At 45.3% G+C, this 21,160-nt stretch overlaps 1 protein-coding gene across 8 annotated transcripts in view; it reads left to right on the top strand.

Annotated features, from left to right (window-relative positions):
* The window catches only part of MLIP (muscular LMNA interacting protein), a 304,176-nt gene that overhangs the window by 196,704 nt on the left and 86,312 nt on the right, over nt 1-21,160 (top strand). For 6 of the 8 annotated variants that reach the window (XM_075598171.1, XM_075598166.1, XM_075598163.1 and 3 more), the window contains one exon: nt 2,122-2,241. The exons of the other annotated variants lie outside the window; for them this stretch is intronic. In XM_075598171.1, coding sequence (XP_075454286.1) covers nt 2,122-2,241 — 120 coding nt within the window. The remainder of the gene's footprint in view (nt 1-2,121; nt 2,242-21,160) is intronic. 8 annotated transcript variants of the gene reach the window in all.

Below are 21,160 nucleotides of genomic sequence, written 5' to 3'. Positions count from 1 at the left end.
CGGCTCTAGAATAGAGATTTCCTCTCAAAATCCTCCCTCCAGGAAAAGTTTTCAGGAAGGTGGTGAGAAGCTGGCAATAAGTGGCGAGAGGGGACTTAGCAAAATAAATGCATTTTTCCTGCATTAGATTTATGCCGGGAGTCTCCAGAGCTGATACCCATTAATATCAGCACCGGAGACCCCCATCATGAATCCCATGCAATAAAAAATGCATTTATAGGCAACTTCATTACCTTAGCGGCTAACCACTAAGGTAATGAAGGGGTTAATGAACAACAGCAGCTTTATTGGGGGCAGAGGGGGTGAGTGAAGCAGGTACCTGGGCCTTCACTCAACCCCTCTGCCCCCAATAAACATTACAATATGTACAAACCACAATACACAACGTGCCCCCACTTAAATGCATTTTTTATTTTTTTATATACAGGATTGATACCAGAGGCCAGTTGGGGTCTCTGGGTGGTCCCTGCGAATGTCTGTGGGCCTCCAGGTGGTCTCTGTGGGTGTCTGGGGGCCCCACAGATGTCCCCGGGGGTCCCTGTTGGTGTCCGGGCCTCCACAGGTGTCCCCGTGTGGTTGCTGCGGGTGTCTGGGGGCCCTCGGGTGGTCTCCGTGGGTTTCTGTGGGCTTTCGGGAGGTCCCTGTGGGTGTCTGGGGGCACTCACATGGTCCCCATGGATGTCCGGGGTCATCAGGTGGTCCCTGTGGGTGTCATGGAGTCCTCAGGTGGACCCGTGACTGTCCAGGGGTCCCATCTGGCCTGCGTATATATATGCATACAGTCAAATAAATACACCCCTTCCCCCGAACCTCCGAATACATACAGTACAGTAATGGGCAAAATTACTATTATCCAGATATGGATAAAAGTGGGCTCATTTGCGCATTATGAAATAAAACATTAGCCAGCCAGCATAAATAAAGTAAATAAACCTTTCTACTTACCCCTGCCATCATACAGGGCTTCCTCATCATCATACTCCAGGTCCATGTCCTCCGATGTCAGAAAGAATACATGATCAAATATAATCAAATGGCCACTAACCCCTTAATCACCTTAGCGGTTAATAACTGCTATTGTAATTAAAGGGTTGACCCCCATCCCACAATACCCACCCAGGAGGCCTAAGCACCAACACCAGACCAATTATACCCAACCTGTACCCATTGATTGGCACAGTAGTGTATCATACCCATATAATATGGGCATGATAAGCCACTATATCACTCAATGGTCCTCTCCAAAATCAAGTTTAACTTTGCTTTCACTGTGTCCCTGTAAGTCTGCTGTGGAACAGGTGTTATAAATCCACATGAAATTGCCAACATGCTTCTGACTGAGCTGGATCCGGGGTGAGGTGAGCAGGGACCATGTGTCAAATAGAATTGTTCCAGCCTTTTTGGTTTGGTGTTTTTTCATAGAATGGTTATGTCTTAACAATATACAGATAGATCTCAGATAGAGATGCACTCTTATCTGTCCCAACTTTAATGACACAATATATCATATAGGCATAACGGCAAGTCAGACTTGTGTGGCATGTTTTGAGACAGATTTGGTTAATTCATAAGGGTTTTTAATAAAGTGTGAAACTACAACACGAGATGTACTGTACAAGGTCAAATCAGACAAAAAGACGTGTACATTTTATCTCCTATTCAGACACCGGTGAGGTTACTACTGAACTGTATTGTAACATTCAGAGTATCATAGGCAAAGATATTCAGTGTGCCAGAAGCTAGCCGTGAACTGAACTGCAGCAACATGTAAATAATGACACAAATAATTTTCTCTGACCACGGACGAATTGCGTGCGCCTCAGCGTGGCTCAGTCATGGCGAATTGCAGACAATAATGTGTTCATGCCACACTTCAAGGCGCTCCACCCCAAAGTAAATGATGCTACATCTGTGCTTTCAGTTCTAGGACTATAATTGCCTTCTTTACCATTATGATCAGTAGTCATTTTCCTTGTAATTATGTTACAGCAAGGTTTTCAGCAGAAATAGCATCCTATTTAAAATGGTTTTCTGCTGAAATGAAGCTACTATTAATACTTGTTTACTATTACTGTATTTGTTTGCTCCTCTTTCTCTCAATAATTTTTTGTTATTATTTAGACCAAGCCTGGGATGATTCGCCGTCTACCATTAAAAGTGAATTTAACCAAGAAGAAAGAAGATAACTCTAATCGTTTCAAATATTTTGCTACATCGTCATCCAGAAGAGAGACTGATTATGTAAGTCCTGGTAATGTTACTTTTCCATATGCACTTGTTTTGCATGATAATTACATAATTGAGTATATAGTTTGAATCTCAGGTTATATGAATGGCATAAACATAAAATGTAGTGTACTGTATGCAATAGTTTTCCTTTTCACACATTTTTTTATCAATTGACATGAAAAAAACCCTGTTGCTTGGTACGCATCATCCTCGTGGCGTTAGCAGAGAGTTCCTTAGCACGAGTGCCTTATTGACAGAGATGGGGATCCCAACGGTGGCGGGATAACCCCTCACAGGAACCAATACATAGTAAAGAATAATACACCACACAATGTAATAACTAAGGTTTACTGTATACAAATACTAACACATACAATAATGGCATTAACTGTACCCACAGTATACACCCAATGACCCAACACGTGGTGGTTCCCCCAAAGTACTGAGGGTGCTATGGCGCCAATACCCCTGGTGTCCTGTCCCAGCAATTCCCACAAAAAGGTGAGGTAGTGCTACCCCCTGTGGATGTAGGTGCACATGGGGTACCTGCCTGGGTACTCCAGTACCCAGGTGCTGCTTGGTGCAGTGATTTGGAGCGGGTCCTACGCAGCGGGGCCTCCAACACAAATCCCTTCTGTCCTAAGGGGTCCAGATCCTCCTTGCCATGTGATCTCCAGCCAGAGGGTCTCACAAAATGTCTATGGAGCCTGTAACCTGGTTCCAGGCTGCAGGGTACCCCATGGCCATCTGGTCACCGGTGCAACAGTACTGGTAAGGGGAAGAGTCCCTAAATGGGACCTTCCCTACAATACTACTTCGCTAGTGTCTCAGGCCCTGTCTGGGGCCAAGGTTCAGAATTCTGGCGTAGTCCAGAGGCTACTGGTAGCATGGACGTATCAGTCCTCTCTGCCGCATCTGGAAGACTGACTCGCGGGCTTTCCACGTGCAGAAGATATCCTGTTCCTCCCAGTGCTCGCATTCCATTGGCTGGTACAGTCCCATGTGCTGCAGTCCCTCCCTCTAGGGATTCTGGAACTTGTAGTCTCGCGACTGCTTATGAGGAGCTATCCTAAGATGGCCGCTGCCTCCTGCACTGCGCATGCAGGATTGCAAAAATCCTGATCGTGCGGAGCTCCAGGGAATCACTGAACACCTTCCCTGCACCGGAGGCAGGGTAGGGGGGACTTGGCTACATCCACACCCTGGTGGAGACCTCAACGTTCCCACTTGAGAACACATACTGCACCGACACACTTTATTCGAGCAAATACCCAGTATGTACCTGGCAGATACCTGGAATGCACCGCTCCTCACCTCTGACAAGCCCCGTTGCGTTTGCCTTCCCAGCCTGGGTTCATGCCTGGCTGACGGGCGGCTGATCTGTTTAATGATAATGATTAGGATTTAATAGGCTGCAATGCTTCGCGTGTCTACCAGATGGCATAAATTCATGAATTGTAATGCAGTATATATATATATACTGTGCAGTATTGCAGCCAGCGGGAATAAAATGCTTCAATCCCTGCCTGGAAAATAACCCAATGCACTCGGGCAGAAAACAGTCACAAACCTCAATACACCCTGGTATACCCGAATTCGTGGGACTAGCCGAGCTCGAATAAAGTGTGTCGCCAGTGTATACAAACTCTTATATAATTAAAAATACAGTTCATCATACAACGTTACTTTGTACAATACATCTAAACCAAATTGAACAGTTCAGTGAGCATGGTCATTACAGAGGCAAACCTGCTCTGAGACAGCAGCTGAGACTCATAGTGAGATGCCCCTAACAAATCATACGCCATTCTCGTGGGAGGGTGTCTCACTCTTTGACTCCAACAAGTCTCTTCTCCGACATCTTCTTGGGTTGTGAGGCTACCATCTCATAAAGTGTGCCTCTTGAGCTACATAATCTCTAGTGGTAATGAAACCCGGACTTCTTGGGTTGAGCGGTCAGCTTCTTGAAGCCGCTAGGGAGGGCTATTCACTACCTATACTGGTGGTGTCCACCAATCTCCATTTGCCATGGAAGAAGTTCTTTCTAAAGGATCCTGATTGTCTTCCATTACAGCACTTGGAATGCCGCTGGAATCTTCCTGTTCACTTGAAGGCATTATTGACGATGGTTCAGTTTTAGTTTCCCCGACTTGGGGAATAGGTAGCAAGATTCCGATGCCAGACCTTTACCCTTCCCTCTGAACTTCGGATGTGATACAAGGAGGTCCGGCATCTGTGACTCTACCTCAAAGGGAGCTTCTCACCAGTGGTCAGCTTACTTGTGCTTCCAGGCTATTCCTAATTTCCGCAAGAGAACTGCGTCTCCCTGCCGAAGTTCCCGGTGGCATACCTTATGGTCATACTTCTGCTTATTTTCGTTCAGCTTGGCGGTGGCTTTTTCCGCCAACTGATATGTTCTACGGAGGTTATCCTGGAGCCTTGGCACATATTTGTAGTGTGTCATGTTCGGAACACCATCGGTGAATTCTCTGAGACAAATGTCTACATGTAGTCGCGCCTCTCTACCGCAAATCATAAAATAGGGTGTGTACCCGGTGAATTAATTCCTGATGCAATTGTAGGGATGCACTAAAGGCTCACCATGCTTTCTCCATCTAGACTTCTCAGAGTCTTTCAGAGGGCCCAACATGTCCAGTAGTGTTTGGTTGAACCTTTCCGGAAGAGCATCTCCTTCAGGGTTGTAGGGAGCACAGGCAGAATACACTAGTAAAACACATTCCTCTTGAGGGACAGTGGAATGTTCTCGTAAAAAACAGTCTTGTTTCTTCCAAATGCACTCCATCCCATCTTCATTCTCCTATTGATCATCCATTGATACTTTCTGGCCAAGGTAGACATAATTTTCAACTTCTGGTTCAATTTATTTAGATCTTTGTAGAGTTAACAGATTTGTTAAATATGCCCATATATTTGATATAATATGTGTGCATTTTGGACCCAATAAACTACTTTTATGTGATTATCTCCTTTGCTGTGCCGATATATTGGATGTATAGGTATCTTGTACCTACGTGTAGTCATAAATATAGGATAAACGAAAAATGACTGCAAACAAGTGATGAAACCACTTCAGCGATATCTCAACTGACGTAGGCTGGGCTTGTGTTTGTCTATTGTCTTTGCACAGAGGACTGAAAATTTGTGGTGAGAAATTGCTGAAGTGATTTAATGCATTGTTTGCAGTCGGTTTTCATTTATCCTGCATGCTGATTAGGGGGTCATTTGATGGGGCTACCATGACGGACTAGCACAGGGAACTAACTAAATTGTTGATGACCTGCCTGTGTGCCTGTGTGCCTGTGTGCCTAGGTAATCTCTTTATGTTTCCCTAAGGTTGTCATAAATATAGACTGAAGCGAGTAGGAAGTTTAAGAGAGTTATTAATTCCCATCTGTGCTTTAGGGGATGCAAATCTTTACTTTCAAAGCATGGAGGCTCGTCAACAAGATCAAAGCAAATTCAATTAATATGGTGCAGTAAGATTTTAGGATAAGTTCTCTGCCTATGAGGCAACTACTGTAATAATTCACATAACATTGCTTATGTGAGAAGACATTCTATAGCCTCAACAGGTTTATCAGTTGTCAGCAGATCTGTGCAAGAAACATCTTCTCATAAATAAACACAACATCTAGGAAATAAAAGTTAGTTAAAGGCAACATAAAAATAATTATTTTTGTTTATTCTGCTAAGAAAGCAAAAGTGTATATATACTGTATGTGTGCATATATATATATATATATATATATATATATATATATATATATATATATATATATATATATATATATGAGTCCAGTTGCGATAGTTCAGGATAAATGAGTTCTTCAGTATTAGGTGATACCTTTTTTATTTGGACTAACAATTTATGTAATAGGACAAGCTTTCGAGAGTTCTCCTTTCTTCTTCAGGTCACAATACTGATATGCAAAGGAATATATGGCCAAAACAGTGTAGAAAAAAAACATATGTACTGTATGTAGCCCTTTTTCTGACGCCTCCCAAAGGGACTACTGGTCACTGTACACAACCTGCGGCTCCAGGAGATCTGAGCCTCCGCTAGCTGGGAGCCTGGGGTAACTATTCTTGTGCAGCGCCTCTACTTACCCAGGATCCCCATTATGTAAGATTCCCCTGGGGAAGAAACATACCACCACAGTGCGTGCAACCAAGTTTTACTATGCAATCATACCTTATACTCTATATGACATCACACATAACATATTCTTATACTATAATGCTAGTCTTGGCAGAAATACCTAACACCGTTATAACTGCTACGGTCCTTATACTATAGTGGCTCGGCCACACCTCTAGGGAATGTTGTCCTGTACAATAGTGGCTCAGCCACGCTCTTATAGAGTATTGTCCTTGTATTGTATTATGTGGTATAGGCTCAGTCCTCTAGCCACTCGCTAGTGTCCCTAAAGAGTTTAGCCTAAGGCGGGATCAGCGCCTGATGACCGGTGTTGGTGCACTTGTTGTTACAATATACCTTCCGGTCACGGCGGTGACCGGTACCTCTTCACAAAGGATCCGATGCCTCCGACCCTTGACCTCAAGATGTCGCGGTGTCCAGCCGTCTGGTCCCAGATGACTGCAACCGGCCGCAACTCTGTGCTTTGTCCCTAACTAATGTATAGTAGGGTGACAATCACTTCCACTACAGGGCGTCCCTGCAGTACAGCAGCCTACTGTGACTCAGGGGATGCTCCTATGGGCCTGAGGGGATAGCTGGCCTATGCAGGCGGGTCACGGACCCCCTGCACTCACACTACCTCCTTCAGCTCTGTCCAGATCTCCTCTGACTAGCATGGTCTCTCCCCCACGCTTCCCTTTCCTGCTCCCGTCATCCTAGCCTTCTGATTCGTTCTTTACATCAGGTGACTGCCCAGGAGCTCATGGGAGTTGTATTTTCTCCATGGAGCCTCTCTGCCTTAATCTGCACAGACACACAGCTATTACATCAGCCACTGCCTGTCTCACTCTGCTCTGACACACTGCAACACTGTTGCAGACACTCCACAGGCCTCTCACTGAACAAACACCACCTGAACACACATCCTTACATGTAGATAAAGTAGGGTGTTAAAAGTGTTTGAAGCCAGGGGAGGATGACGAGGAAAGGTATGGAGGGGAGGGGGAGGGATGCAAGGAGGGGGGGGGAGAGAAAGTGTGGATAAGAATAGAGGCAATAAGGATATTATTCCTCATCACCCTCCCCTGGCTTCAAACACTTTTAACACCCTACAGTACATATCTGGTTTTTTTTTCTACACTGTTTTAGCCATAGATTCTTTTGTATATCAGTATTGCTTTACCCGAAGAAGAGAGGAGAACTCTCGAAAGCTTGTCCTATGACATAGATTGTTAGTCCAAATAAAAGATGTATCACCTAATACTGAAGAACTAATTTATTCTATATATATATATATATATATATAGATATAATAAGGAATGAATAGATGATACCGTTCTATGGCTAACAAAATGCTTTTATTTGTGCGAGCTTTCGAGATGCACTGATCCCTTCTTCCGGCGATGTTACAATGAGTAAAGCAAGCAAGGGTTTTACTTAAAAACAGTGCATCTTGGAATGTTATCTGTGACTGAAAACTATCCCTCCCCCCTGTGCAGTATGCTATTTATGACTTGAGGTGTTAAATAGTCCCTGAATGTTAGTGATATAAGAGTGTGTGTGTGTGTGTGTGTGTGTGTGTGTGTGTGTGTGTGTGTATGTATGCACATATAAATATATATAGCTCTTACAGTGTATATAGTGCTTTACAAAAGGTGTGTGTGGAGTTAGAGTGTCTATCAATGGTGTGGGTAGGTGTGGAAATGTAAGAGGGTGTTGCATTACTAAAAGTGTTTGTAGATACTATGTGGTCCCTGTCGGTATATAGGGATGGAATTAAATAGAGTATTAGTATGTGTAAGAGACAGCTGTGTGTGCATACATATAGCGCAGTATGTAAAAACATTGCCTTTAGCACTCATGGGAAGAGAGTTCTCTTGTGTCAGTAGTGACTCATGAAATTGCGGTTTTGGTTTAGGCCACCGCTAAGTGTCCCGAACAGTTGCATAAAATTGTATTCATGCAACCATCTCTCTTTTGATGTTCTAAGATTATCTTTGAGTATGACCACCTTCAGATAGTTCATCTTATGGCCAGAGTCAGAGAAATATTTGCTAACAGGACTGTCTCTTGTTCTGCGTTTGATGCTGTGGCGATGCAGATTCATTCTATTGCTTAGCTCCTGTCCTGTCTCACTTATGTAGTAGCAGCCCCTGTGCATTTCATTCACATGATGAGGTACAGAATGTTGCTGGAGGAACAGGTGAACCTTCCTCTGATTTTGTACTCCAGATTCCTGTGTGGTATTTGTATTGTGCCCGATGTGTGGAGCATTGCACAGGTTTTGCATCTTGCGTCCTTGCATGGTCTTGTCCCGCATTCAGTTGTACTGTTGAATACTTTACTCCTCACCATCTTTTTCTTGAGATTATGAGGTTGGCTGTATGATAATAGGGGTGTTTCAGGGAAGACCTGTTGCATTATTGTATCTTCCTGGAGAATGGGTTGTAGTTCCCTGACGATCTTGCGTAGGGCTTCTAGGTGTGGATTATATGTTACCACCAAGATCACTTCTTGGTATTCTGGTGGTTTGTGGATTTGCTGGTCTACAATTCTGTGGTTGTATCTACGGTTTATGAAATCTGATCTCTCCGCTGGCTTCTGTCTGCTGTGTCGGAGCATATCCGGGTGTATCGTATGGCTTGACTGTAGATGGTTGCATGCTTAGTATGTGTCGGGTGGAAGCTGTTGTCTCTCAAATAGCTGGCTCTGTCTGTAGGTTTGCGGTATACAGAAGTCTGTAGTTGGTTGTTCTTTATAGTAATTGTGGTGTCTATGAAATATACTTTGTCCAGGGAATTGGTGAGTTTGAGGTTGATGGTCGGGTGGAATGTATTTAAGTTCTCATGGAACTTTAGGAGGTCCTGTTCACCAAAGGTCCAAATCAGGAAGATGTCATCGATGTACCGAAGGTATGCAAGGGGTTTCAAGTGACAGGTGGAAAGAAAGCCACTTTCCAGTTTTTCACAGAACATATTTCATACTGTGGCACCATCTGAGTGCCCATAGCGGTCCCGGTTATCTGGAGGTATGTGTCATTTCCAAATGTGAAGTAGTTATGAGTCACAATAAATATGATGCATTTGGTCACTGTTTCTGTGAGTGACTCCTGCGGTCCCAGAAAATATCTGCAGGCTGAAAACCCATCTTTGTGGGGGATGTTTGTGTAAAGTGATTCTACATCCATGGTTGCTAGTAGTGTTCCTGTTGGGAGGGGTCCAATGTCATTAAGTTTGTTAAGCAGGTCGGTGGTATCCTGGATATAGCTGGGTGCGTTCCTGACAAGTGGTTTTAGAATGCTTTCCCCCCAGACAGAAATATCCTCAGTGAGTGTGCCAAATCCAGAGATAATAGGGCATCCAGGGTCACCCTCTTTGTGAATTTTAGGGAGCATGTAGAATGTGCCAGGTTTTGGGTTAGCTGGTATCAGGTCCAGAATTTGTTCTCTTGTGGGAATCGGGAGTGTTTTAATGATCCTGTTGAGTTCTCTCATGTATTTTTTTTTGTTGGATCCTCCTGCAGTTTGGTGTAATACTTTGCATCAGAGAGATGTCTGTGCGCTTCTCGCCGGAAGAAGAGATCAATGTATCTTGAAAGCTCGCACAAATAAAAGCATTTCGTTAGCCACAGAACGGTATCGTCTATTCATTTTCGATTATTAAGCTCGGCTAACACAGTACTAATATATATATATATATTTAGCATAGAAAGAAACCAAAGGCACTCCGTAATAAAAGTCACTGATGTGGGTGCATATCCTATAATGGAATATGAGCAATATGATACCGTTAGGGAACGAAATCAGCAGGCAGCACTCCAGAATTGATCAAACAAGTGTATTGAATGAATAGACACAGAACCGACGTTTCGGTCCACGAGTGGGACCTTTCTCAAGGTGGTGCTTGTATGTATATGTATATATATATACTGTATATATATGTATATATATAGTGACACTGTGTGCTCATTTGCATGTCATTTCCCAGAATCCCTTGCTGCAGTGGAAGTGCTGTATGCTGGGTGATAATGGGGAAAGGCGGGGTTGCAGACCTGCCTAAGACATGCAGATGAGCATACAGCTATATTTGCATATATATATATATATATATATATAAAATCAGAAAGGGCATAATAGTATCTGTCAAGTAATAATGCCATTATAATCTTTGTTATTCAAGCGTTCAGTCTGACCCATAAAGATGTTTCCATTCCTGCATTTTCTTTAACTATCACTTGTAATGATATGAACTGTGCAGATACTTTTAGTGATGAGATACATATTGTCTCAGAAGTAACAATCAAACTGGGCAACGGAGTCTACAAATGCAGATACTCAGTGTAATACAATAATTTATTATAATAACATAGCAATATTCTTGATACGGTTCTGAAAAAATAATATACTGTAATTAACAAATTCTTAAGGAAAGTGTAATAGGAACTAGTCAACATATTGAAGAAAAGCTGCAAATCTTGATTTTTAAGTAACACAAAGTTTATTATGTTATAAAAAATATATATTGGAAATTCTATTTTGCTCACATCTAAACAAACATTAGAATTATTGGATGCCTAAAGGAAATAAAAATGTAGCTGGTAAGTTACTTTGATTAATTACTGAAATGAGAGAACTAAACAAAGCAATGCAAGATTTAAAGGTTTATTCGAGTGATAACTCAACAACTACCATATAGGGGAATGTTTGTAACAGAGAAATGTATTAGTAACAGACTAACTAGTTAATGAAGCCCATCTATTCTTTCTCCATTGTGGTTTATTTATACCGTAATAATAGGTTTTATTTTTTTTAATGCTTGGTTTAGCATGCTGAAAATATGCCCAATGTTTCCTATACATTTTTCTTCATACACCATCCCTTGTGAATGCTTAAATATATTTGTGAAGCAGAAAGTGAGTGAACAATTTTAATTTGATAAGAATTCGAATAGTAAATAGTACTGACCAACATCAGCAATATTCTGACATTTTAGGCCATTTGAAGCCTGAAAAGTGAATGTCTTAGTTTTCATAACTATTTATACCTAACTGGTGAAGTAAAGTATCTTGATGGGAGTTATGTGGTTTATTTACAAATGCTAAAAAATGGGCCCAAATGTAAAGATTTCTTGAAATGGTCTGATGTTTTCTCAATGCAATTTAGTAAATGTTTTCTCATTTGTATTCAGCCAAAATCATGTTGTGTCCACCTGCAAAGTCTGCATTACCAAATAGCCAAAATGACCAAAATGCTCATTTGGTGATCCACTCGAAATGCAACAATATGAGCAATAATCTTTATTTGTTATTAAGGATACTGTGTTTGGATACTTTTTTACTGCTGGGAATTACCTGGTACTCTATAAGCAGCACACATTTCTCCAGCTGCTAAAATGTACCTTTATGATGATGAAAAGACAGAAATATAATTGGACTTTAAAGATAACGTTAGTACATGATCCCAAATGCAAATCTATTGCAAAATTCAGATTTAGCATAGAACATATCACATGAATAAAGACTGCATGTACATTACAGGTAAAATAAGTTTAAACACTACAGCAACAAATATTTGCCCTTACTTTTTATTAATTATTATCAGTTGTTTAACCAAAAAAGGACCTCTAAATCTATATTAACTCACTAGTATTTTGACAATTGTATAAAACTAGGATTTACTGTAGATGCACTAAGCTCTGTTAGGCTTCTTAACCAATGCTAACTTCATATTAATATAATAGTAATGCCATATTTACCAACATCCATGTTTGAGCACAGCATTAACTATAATGAGAATTATTGATAATGAGATGCATATGAGGCGCTATATAATTTACTTTCTACTAAACCCTTTAAAGTTAATACAAGAACTTAACGTTACTTTATCTATTGTATGTGACAGCTAAACTTGTCAGTACTCCCTTCCAGACCAATATACTGTAGGGCTTTTTACAGTGCTAGGATGGGTGCAACGCCACAGTTATACATAACTTAATTAACATAGCATTATTTTCTTGTATTATTTCGCTCTGCTCTCTAGAGATAAGTGAAGTTTTTGTTAAAGCTTGAATCCGCTGTGAAAATGGCATTTGCTCGCAAGTTCAACTTTCCACAAATTCATCCTTAAAAATTAACTTCACATGACTTTAAAAAAGCCATGCAGCTACAGAAAGAGAGACTTAAGTTATGTATATGTAGCCAGGTCACCTTTTTCTCCCTGCGACCCCCCCGGGAACCTCCGTGGCCCGGAGCGATGTCGGGTGCTGCCGGAGGCAAGCGGCACACCCGACGGCCATTCCGGAGTGTGGGGGCCGAGGAGGGAGCAGCGCGTCTTCCCCTGCAGGTTGCCGGTTGCCGGGGACGCGATCGGGCCGTTGCTATGGCCGCGGTCACGTCGCTAAGGTCCCGGCGGCTCGGTAATCCTGGCGGTGCCATTGCTCTGCACGTTGCGCATGCGCAGGGGATATTAAGAGCCAGAGGCCCCCGAGCAGCTCGCGCATGCGCGGAGGGAACTTCAGGGGCAAGGAAGAATCGCGCGAGAGGTAGGGAGACAGTGAGGCGGCCATTAGCTGCTCGCGCATGCACAGGAGAGGCACGCACGCGGTCCCTATGTGCTTTTAGGCTCCATGGGACTACAACTCCCATGGGGCATAGCGAGACAGGCACCAGGTGCCTGATAGGAGCCAATAGGGCTGTAGGACTGCCCTGGAGGGAGATAGATACATTTGGCGGGCTGGAGCTGCGTGTCAGTCAGGAAGTCAGAGTTAGGAGCCCAAGGAAGGAGGTAGGGTGCAGGAGCCGGAGACTCCCTGCACTAGGCCAGCGGCCCTAAGGCCCTAGTTAACCCTGTATTACCCCAGGTTAGTGAGTGTTGCCAGGGATAGCCTCGGAGAGGGACCCTGTCACTCATGGTAGTCAGAGCTGGGGAATAGCCAGGGATAAAGGGGGCTGAGGATAGTCTGCAGAGCGTTGCGGCAGGCGTTTAGGTGAATTAGTGGCACGAGACAGCTGGGGGGTTCATAGCGGTAACCAGTCAAGGGAGACATAGCCCAGGGTCCGTGTTGCGAGTGGCGAGGCGCTGGGGGGGTTCATAGCGGTAACCAATCCGGGGAGCCATTGCCCAGGGCGGCGTTGCGCGTAGTACGAGGCAACTGGGGGGGTTCATAGCGGTAACCAATCCGGGGAGCCATGGCCCAGGGCCCGTATTATGAGTAGGGTGGGTACAAGACCTACCTATATAGTATAGGCAACCCCGAATGCCCTAGGAGTTGACCCTTAAGCCACTTAAGGATGCTGTGCTATAGGGACGGCCTATAGTGCAGGGTGTGTCACGTTGCTGTATCGTTAGAGAGGGACTCAGCGGATGCTGTAGTTCCAGTGACGGAGTTCGGACCCACGTTGGGGTCCACGGAGAATATCACCTGGAAAGGATCAGACGGAGGCATCGCGCGTCTGACCCTTTTAGAAGAGTGTTGCGGGCCCGAGCATCGGAGTGCTCGGAAGGTATTTCTACACATGTGCACCAACAGGCCTAATAGATAACTTAGTGACTGCGCAGTCACCCACGATCTCCGTAGGAGTACGGGACATTGGGTGGGGGTTACAGGACACTGGGTGGGAACACCAGACATTGGGCAGAAGGTGCTCCAGTATTGCATAAGGTTATGATGGTATGTAATGTGTTATATGTTCATAAGTAAAGTCCTTAGTTATTATATAATCACTGTGTGTGAGGTTTCTGATTGGGTTCCTATGTAGGGTCATTCTACACTTCCATAGAATCCTACATAAGTGGAGGCGCTGAAAGAAGATCCGTTCCAGAGGATTCACCCCAGGCTCTCATTAGCGGAGGCTCAGACCTCCTGTGAGGTAGGGTGCAGGAGCCGGAGACTCCCTGCACTAGGCCAGCGGCCATAAGGCCCTAGTTAACCCTGTATACGCACTACACCGGTAACACCACATGTTCTACTCACCCACACTATATATGAGATTGGGTGGGGTGGAATACCCGTTACATTTGGAGGCGCTGCTGAGAGAGACCTGGGGTGCCCTGTTCTTTTTTTTTTAAATTGTCCAAGTCCTATTTTTTTTCCCACCATGGTTGTCAAATCCGGACACGAGGTCCTCGCCTGGGCCTTGAGGATAAATAATCTTAGTCCCCGCCGTGTGGTGGCCTTAGAAGGCATTCCCGCCAATATATCTGAAGATGAGATCTATGAGCATATGCGTAAAATCCCTGGATGGCAGCAAGCTCTTCTTATAGACTTAGAGCTAGCTTCCACGTCCCCGTGGAGATCGCGGCTTTTTGTCGTGTCATCCTCAAGGGATATATGCCCGTCCGAGTCACCGTCCATGTTATTTATGCCCGGGTGTCCCCCTGAGGGTTACCCTTTAGTATACGCTGACCCCGCGCCATGGCAACTTCCTCTAAGTGAGATGCGTGCACGTGATACCGCTCCCAAGGCGCAGAATGATTTTGCAGAAAACCATCCGGGATTGGCGGGAAAACCAGAGCCCCGCCCCCGTAATGTGAGTGACTCAGTGCAGAGCCAGAGCCACTCAGTGATAGAGCACACCCCTCCTTTAAATTCCACCAGGGGGAGTGAGCACAGTGAACAGCCATTAGACCCGTCTGTTCACCAGGAGGAGGAGGAAGGCATTGTCGTAGACATGGAATATTTTCTTTCTGAGCAGGAAACCGAGATAGACTGTCAAGGGATACACCCTAGTGTGTATGTGGCCTGGCGCACGCCCGGAGTAGATTCTCTTCTCTTCATATGCTCCTGCCTGCAAGAGGCCCACACTCAGGGAGTCAACGTGGCTCAGGGACCCCTCGACTTCAGGACCGTCGAGGTGGAAGGAGAAATGGGCATACAGTGTTTTAGCCCCACGTGCGGCTGTTCTAGAGAGACATTGACATGGTGGTCCTACTGTGAATGTTGCGGTGTGCGGTTACTGAGGTCTATTGTGCCCCAGCATGCAGAAGTTTCCAGTGAAGAGGTTGAAGTTCCATCGGTGGCGATGCGCTTACCGGTGAACCACCCCAACGATGATACAGAGGAGACAGAGGAATCACAGGGTAAGGTGTCTATACCCCCACCTTCTTCTAGTGAATCCAGCGACCCATCACTTGTGGTGATGCGCCTGCCGGCGGACCACTTTAGTGACACCAATGAACACACTATTTCGGCGAATGCAGAGCCTGCTGTGGGCCCGTGGGCCCTAGAGGAAGTGTGTCCCGATGTTGCGGACCCTGCTGTGGGCCTGTGTGCCCTACAATGGTCAGTCCGACCTACTACAGAGGTACCATCGGTCCTAGGCGTGGGACCAGTACCTACAGACGACCAGGGTGAGTCGACTGCCCCAGGGGTGTCGGGGGTGAGCCTCCAGGTGACCGCGGAGCACGATGGCTCCTTAAGTCTGGTCACCCGGGCGAAGGGCTCCCCTCTGCATCGCGTCCTGGTGGAGGTGTCCTCATTAGAAGGTAGCTGTCCAGAGATGAGAGTGGACCAGTGTCTACCGTCGATCCTTCCAGAAGAAGGGAAGCCCATCGTCAGCCAGCAGAGTGGTAAGGAACCCCCTTGTTCCCCACCGACTCCGATGGAGGTGGCCGTGAAGAAGGCCAAAGCTACGGTTCCTGAGCAGAGTGTGAGCCCGTGTGCTCCGACGCAAGTGGTCCCAGGACTGGGATCCAACGCTCCTGAGTTTTCAGCGCGTAAGTGGACTGCCCCAGAAGTGCCGGGGGCAGGTCCCGATACCACCAAGGTGGGAACTGACAGCGTCCCCGAGGACCTGTTGGCCACCGTGAATCACCGCAGGGGTAAGGTGTCTACTTTTTCCCCCCTGCCAGGTGAAACCGAGACATTGTCCAGTGCTCGCTTCTCAGTGGAAGCCTCACGAAAATATGAGGACAAAGACTGTGTGGAGAGAGATTCAGGGAAAGCTGCCTCCTTTAAGCCCAAAAAGGAGCGCCCCCTTCCTCAGGTAGTGGACCGCGGGAAAGGTCCTGGCCTCCTGGTCTACCGCATCCAAGCCGCGGATGACCGGGTAAAGGCCTGCTTAAAGGACGATGTGCTACTCCTCCCACCAGGGGGAGGAAGTAGCGAGGAACCAGTGACTGTTGGCCTCCGGTGTGTTCTTCAGGAAATTTTTCTGGGGGAGGCTCACGGACGCAAAAGTGAGGTACCCCCATCTGATCAGTTAGGGGCACCCCACAAATGGTCTCAGCAAGCAGCTGATACTCAGCTGGCCTCGGGTAATAATGGGTGTGATGTGTCAGGTTTCATGGATGTTGCAGCCGATCTGTTAAGTGTACGGGTTATGCCATGCCATTTTTCACTGTGTAAAATTGTGCCATGTGATGTCGTTCCCCAAGCGAGGGCGTTGGGTGTTTCACCAGGGGGAGAGTGTAGCCAGGTCACCTTTTTCTCCCTGCGACCCCCCCGGGAACCTCCGTGGCCCGGAGCGATGTCGGGTGCTGCCGGAGGCAAGCGGCAGACCCGACGGCCATTCCGGAGTGTGGGGGCCGAGGAGGGAGCAGCGCGTCTTCCCCTGCAGGTTTCCGGTTGCCGGGGACACGATCGGGCCGTTGCTATGGCTGCGGTCGCGTTGCTAAGGTCCCGGCGGCTCGGTAATCCTGGCGGCGCCATTGCTCTGCGCGTTGCGCATGCGCAGGGGATATTAAGAGCCAGAGGCCCCCGAGCAGCTCGCGCATGCGCGGAGGGAACTTCAGGGGCAAGGAAGAATCGCGCGAGAGGTAGGGAGACAGTGAGGCGGCCATTAGCTGCTCGCGCATGCGCAGGAGAGGCACGCACGCGGTCCCTATGTGCTTTTAGGCTCCATGGGACTACAACTCCCATGGGGCATAGCGAGACAGGCACCAGGTGCCTGATAGGAGCCAATAGGGCTGTAGGACTGCCCTGGAGGGAGATAGATACATTTGGCGGGCTGGAGCTGCGTGTCAGTCAGGAAGTCAGAGTTAGGAGCCCAAGGAAGGAGTTAGGGTGCAGGAGCCGGAGACTCCCTGCACTAGGCCAGCGGCCCTAAGGCCCTAGTTAACCCTGTATTACCCCAGGTTAGTGAGTGTTGCCAGGGATAGTCTCAGAGAGGGACCCTGTCACTCATGGTAGTCAGAGCTGGGGAATAGCCAGGGATAAAGGGGGCTGAGGTTAGTCTGCAGAGCGTTGCGGCAGGCATTTAGGTGAATTAGTGGCACGAGACAGCTGGGGGGTTCATAGCGGTAACCAGTCCGGGGAGCCATAGCCCAGGGTCCGTGTTGCGAGTGGCGAGGCGCTGGGGGGGTTCATAGCGGTAACCAATCCGGGGAGCCATTGCCCAGGGCGGCGTTGCGCGTAGTACGAGGCAACTGGGGGGGTTCATAGCGGTAACCAATCCGGGGAGCCATGGCCCAGGGCCCGTATTATGAGTAGGGTGGGTACAAGACCTACCTATATAGGATAGGCAACCCCGAATGCCCTAGGAGTTGACCCTTAAGCCACTTAAGAATGCTGTGCTATAGGGACGGCCTATAGTGCAGGGTGTGTCACGTTGCTGTATCGTTAGAGAGGGACTCAGCGGATGCTGTGGTTCCAGTGATGGAGTTCGGACCCACGTTGGGGTCCACGGAGAATATCACCTGGAAAGGATCAGACGGAGGCATCGCGCGTCTGACCCTTTTAGAAGAGTGTTGCGGGCCCGAGCATCGGAGTGCTCGGAAGGTATTTCTACACATGTGCACCAACAGGCCTAATAGATAACTTAGTGACTGCGCAGTCACCCACGATCTCCGTAGGAGTACGGGACATTGGGTGGGGGTTACAGGACACTGAGTGGGAACACCAGACATTGGGCAGAAGGTGCTCCAGTATTGCATAAGGTTATGATGGTATGTAATGTGTTATATGTTCATAAGTAAAGTCCTTAGTTATTATATAATCACTGTGTGTGAGGTTTCTGATTGGGTTCCTATGTAGGGTCATTCTACACTTCCATAGAATCCTACATAGGTGGAGGTGCTGAAAGAAGATCCGTTCCAGAGGATTCACCCCAGGCTCTCATTAGCGGAGGCTCAGACCTCCTGTGAGCCTGCAGGTATACGCACCACACCGGTAACACCACATGTTCTACTCACCCACACTATATATGAGATTGGGTGGGGTGGAATACCCGTTACATATATATATATCTACCCAAACATAGCTTTATAATGAACAAAACTTTTCATGTCTGCCTGTAACCAAGTCAAGGTATAGACCCTTTTAGCTGGTCCTAGAATGCAATATTATACTTTGTCTTTTGTATTTCTTGCACTGCATAGAGAAAATACAGTAGGGAAGATAAGAATAATATAACCAATAGCATTCGATGCACAACATGTATGCGGTGCCTACAGGTTTATAATTTAAGAGCACTACATGTGCTATGTTTTAGCTATAGTGAATATATATATATCTGGTTAAAAAATAGGTGTCCTAATAAATATAGTGAAAAAAAAATCTAAATTATATACTTCCTACACTAATTGCCATAGTTAAGGTCATCGCCACCTTTCTCCTTGGGGAAGAAGTCTCTCAATAGACTACTACATTCATACAGGTATGTGTGTATTTGGATCTGTTGATTAAATAGAAGCGGGGTGGGTGAGATTAAAATAAGGAGAAGGGGTCACAGACCCAATGAAAAAAAATTTAGTATTAGAAGCTCGACAAAAAAAAAAGTTATTTTTTTCTTAGTTTCGAACTTTATTAGTGCACTAAAAATGCAGGATGAAAAAACTATTATTGAGAAATGTATGAAAGCAATCAGAAATATACTATTTATTACTACATGATACAGATGCAGCAGCCGTTATCCGAACATTTTGCGGGCTGTATTCCTTTGCATACCCGGTCATGGTGCGTGATTTCTTGAAATTTCCCCGCGTTAAGACACAAGTTTACTAGTGTTTTTATCGAGTGCAGAAAATTGCATTTTAGCATTGTCTGCAATACCGTTGTGAAACTCAAGTGGGCAATCGCGAGTTGTTGTCTTAAAAAATCTAATTGTAATTCAACCTCTCTTCCATTCCCGTACAATACTTCAAGTGTATGTGTAATTGTAATTTGAAGATTAAAAATATGAGTTCATACTGCTGCGGCCGAGTTTATTCGAGCATTTGCCCATTCTCGGCCGCAGCAGTAACCTGGCGCGCTGGAGGGTGCCAGGTCCGCCGGGTCCCCCTGAACCCCCTGCCGCCGTCCCCCACATCGCGGGACACCAGGGCTCCCTCGGGGAGCCCTGGACGCGCGTGCAGGGGGTGCAGGCACCCGATGACGCGTGACCGCGCATCGGTGACGCGCGGCACGCCGAGGGGATGCCACTAGCAAGCCGGGAAATCTCCCGGCTTGCGGAAACGGCCGCACTTCAATAAAACGTGTCGCCAGTGTATACAGTTCATGGAAAATAAGTTCTTTCTGATGCTCCTTAGCTTTTAGCCATATAAAAATTCTCGAACTGTAGAAGATGTAAGCAAAAAGTATTTTTAACGAATTAAATGTTTAATTTGTATAGGATAATAAAGTTTATGCTAAATTGGAACCTTGTTGAAACGCATATGCATGTCATCACATTTCTGCGCATGCGTGTATGACAAATTGGAACCTTGTTGAAACGCATATACGTGTCATCACATTTCTGCACATGCATGTATATCAAATTGGAACCTTGTTGAAACGCATACTGTATGCGTGTCATCACATTTCTGTGCTATGTGAGGAATGTACAGTGCAGGATCTGCTATACAGGAGTGCAGTTCTGCTGGTAGTGTATATACTGTAACTAGTAAAGACTATATTTATTTTCTAGATTTATATAGTAGTGTACATACTGTACTGTAAGTTTACTTAAGCACTAAAAGCAAAGCAAATTAATTTCATTACTGTACAGTAAGATACCGTGCAGTGCATTTCCTCATGGAATCGCTAGATATCTGTTGTACAGTAGTCTGTTGTACAGTAGTACTGCTCTTAGTGTATGCACAGTACAGTGCCGTACTGTATATAGTAAAAACACTGTTTATGTGCTACAGTTATACTGTAGTTATATACTGTAGTACTGTATACTGTACAGTGTCTCAATGAGACATTTTTATATATTTAAAAGCATTTAGAACTTTACATTACAGTATGTACTGGATTTTAAAGATTTTTATAGTGTACTGTAGGTTAAAGCTTAACAGAATTTAGGTATACTATATTTAAACTACTGTACATCAGTACTTTATTTTTTATAGTACTATTTAAGCACTAAAAGCAACTTAATTTCAAGATTGATATACTGTATACGGTACTGTATTGAATGTCAGATATTTATATATATTTAAATCCCTTTACAACTTTATGTAAAGTACGGTGTAGTACTGTACCTGTACTACTGTAAGTGTGTAAACAGTAAAACATTGACACACCCAAAAATGATATGTAAAGAATGAAAAAAAAAAATATTTCTGGATAACAAAGGAAACATGCATAATACAATAATACAATGTCGCCTCTTCTTCCAAATTTACAATCTTGTCTTTTTCTTCTTCTCAATGGATGGTGCTTCTTGGACATCTTGGTCTGTAAAGAAATAGACAATATTATATATTTGCAATCGCACCGTACATCATTCAATACAGATTTTTGGGGTGTTTTGGGGAGAAAGGACATGACATGGGGAAAAGTACAATATGACTTCAGTGCCTTGCATCTTCTACTTTTAAGGGGAGTTGGAGGAGAGAAAACATGCATATAATGT

This window comes from Ascaphus truei, chromosome 4 (genome assembly GCF_040206685.1).
Source record: "Ascaphus truei isolate aAscTru1 chromosome 4, aAscTru1.hap1, whole genome shotgun sequence".
NCBI lineage: Eukaryota > Metazoa > Chordata > Amphibia > Anura > Ascaphidae > Ascaphus > Ascaphus truei.
Note: the sequence above shows the minus strand (reverse complement) of the source record. Positions and strands in the feature narration are given on the sequence as shown.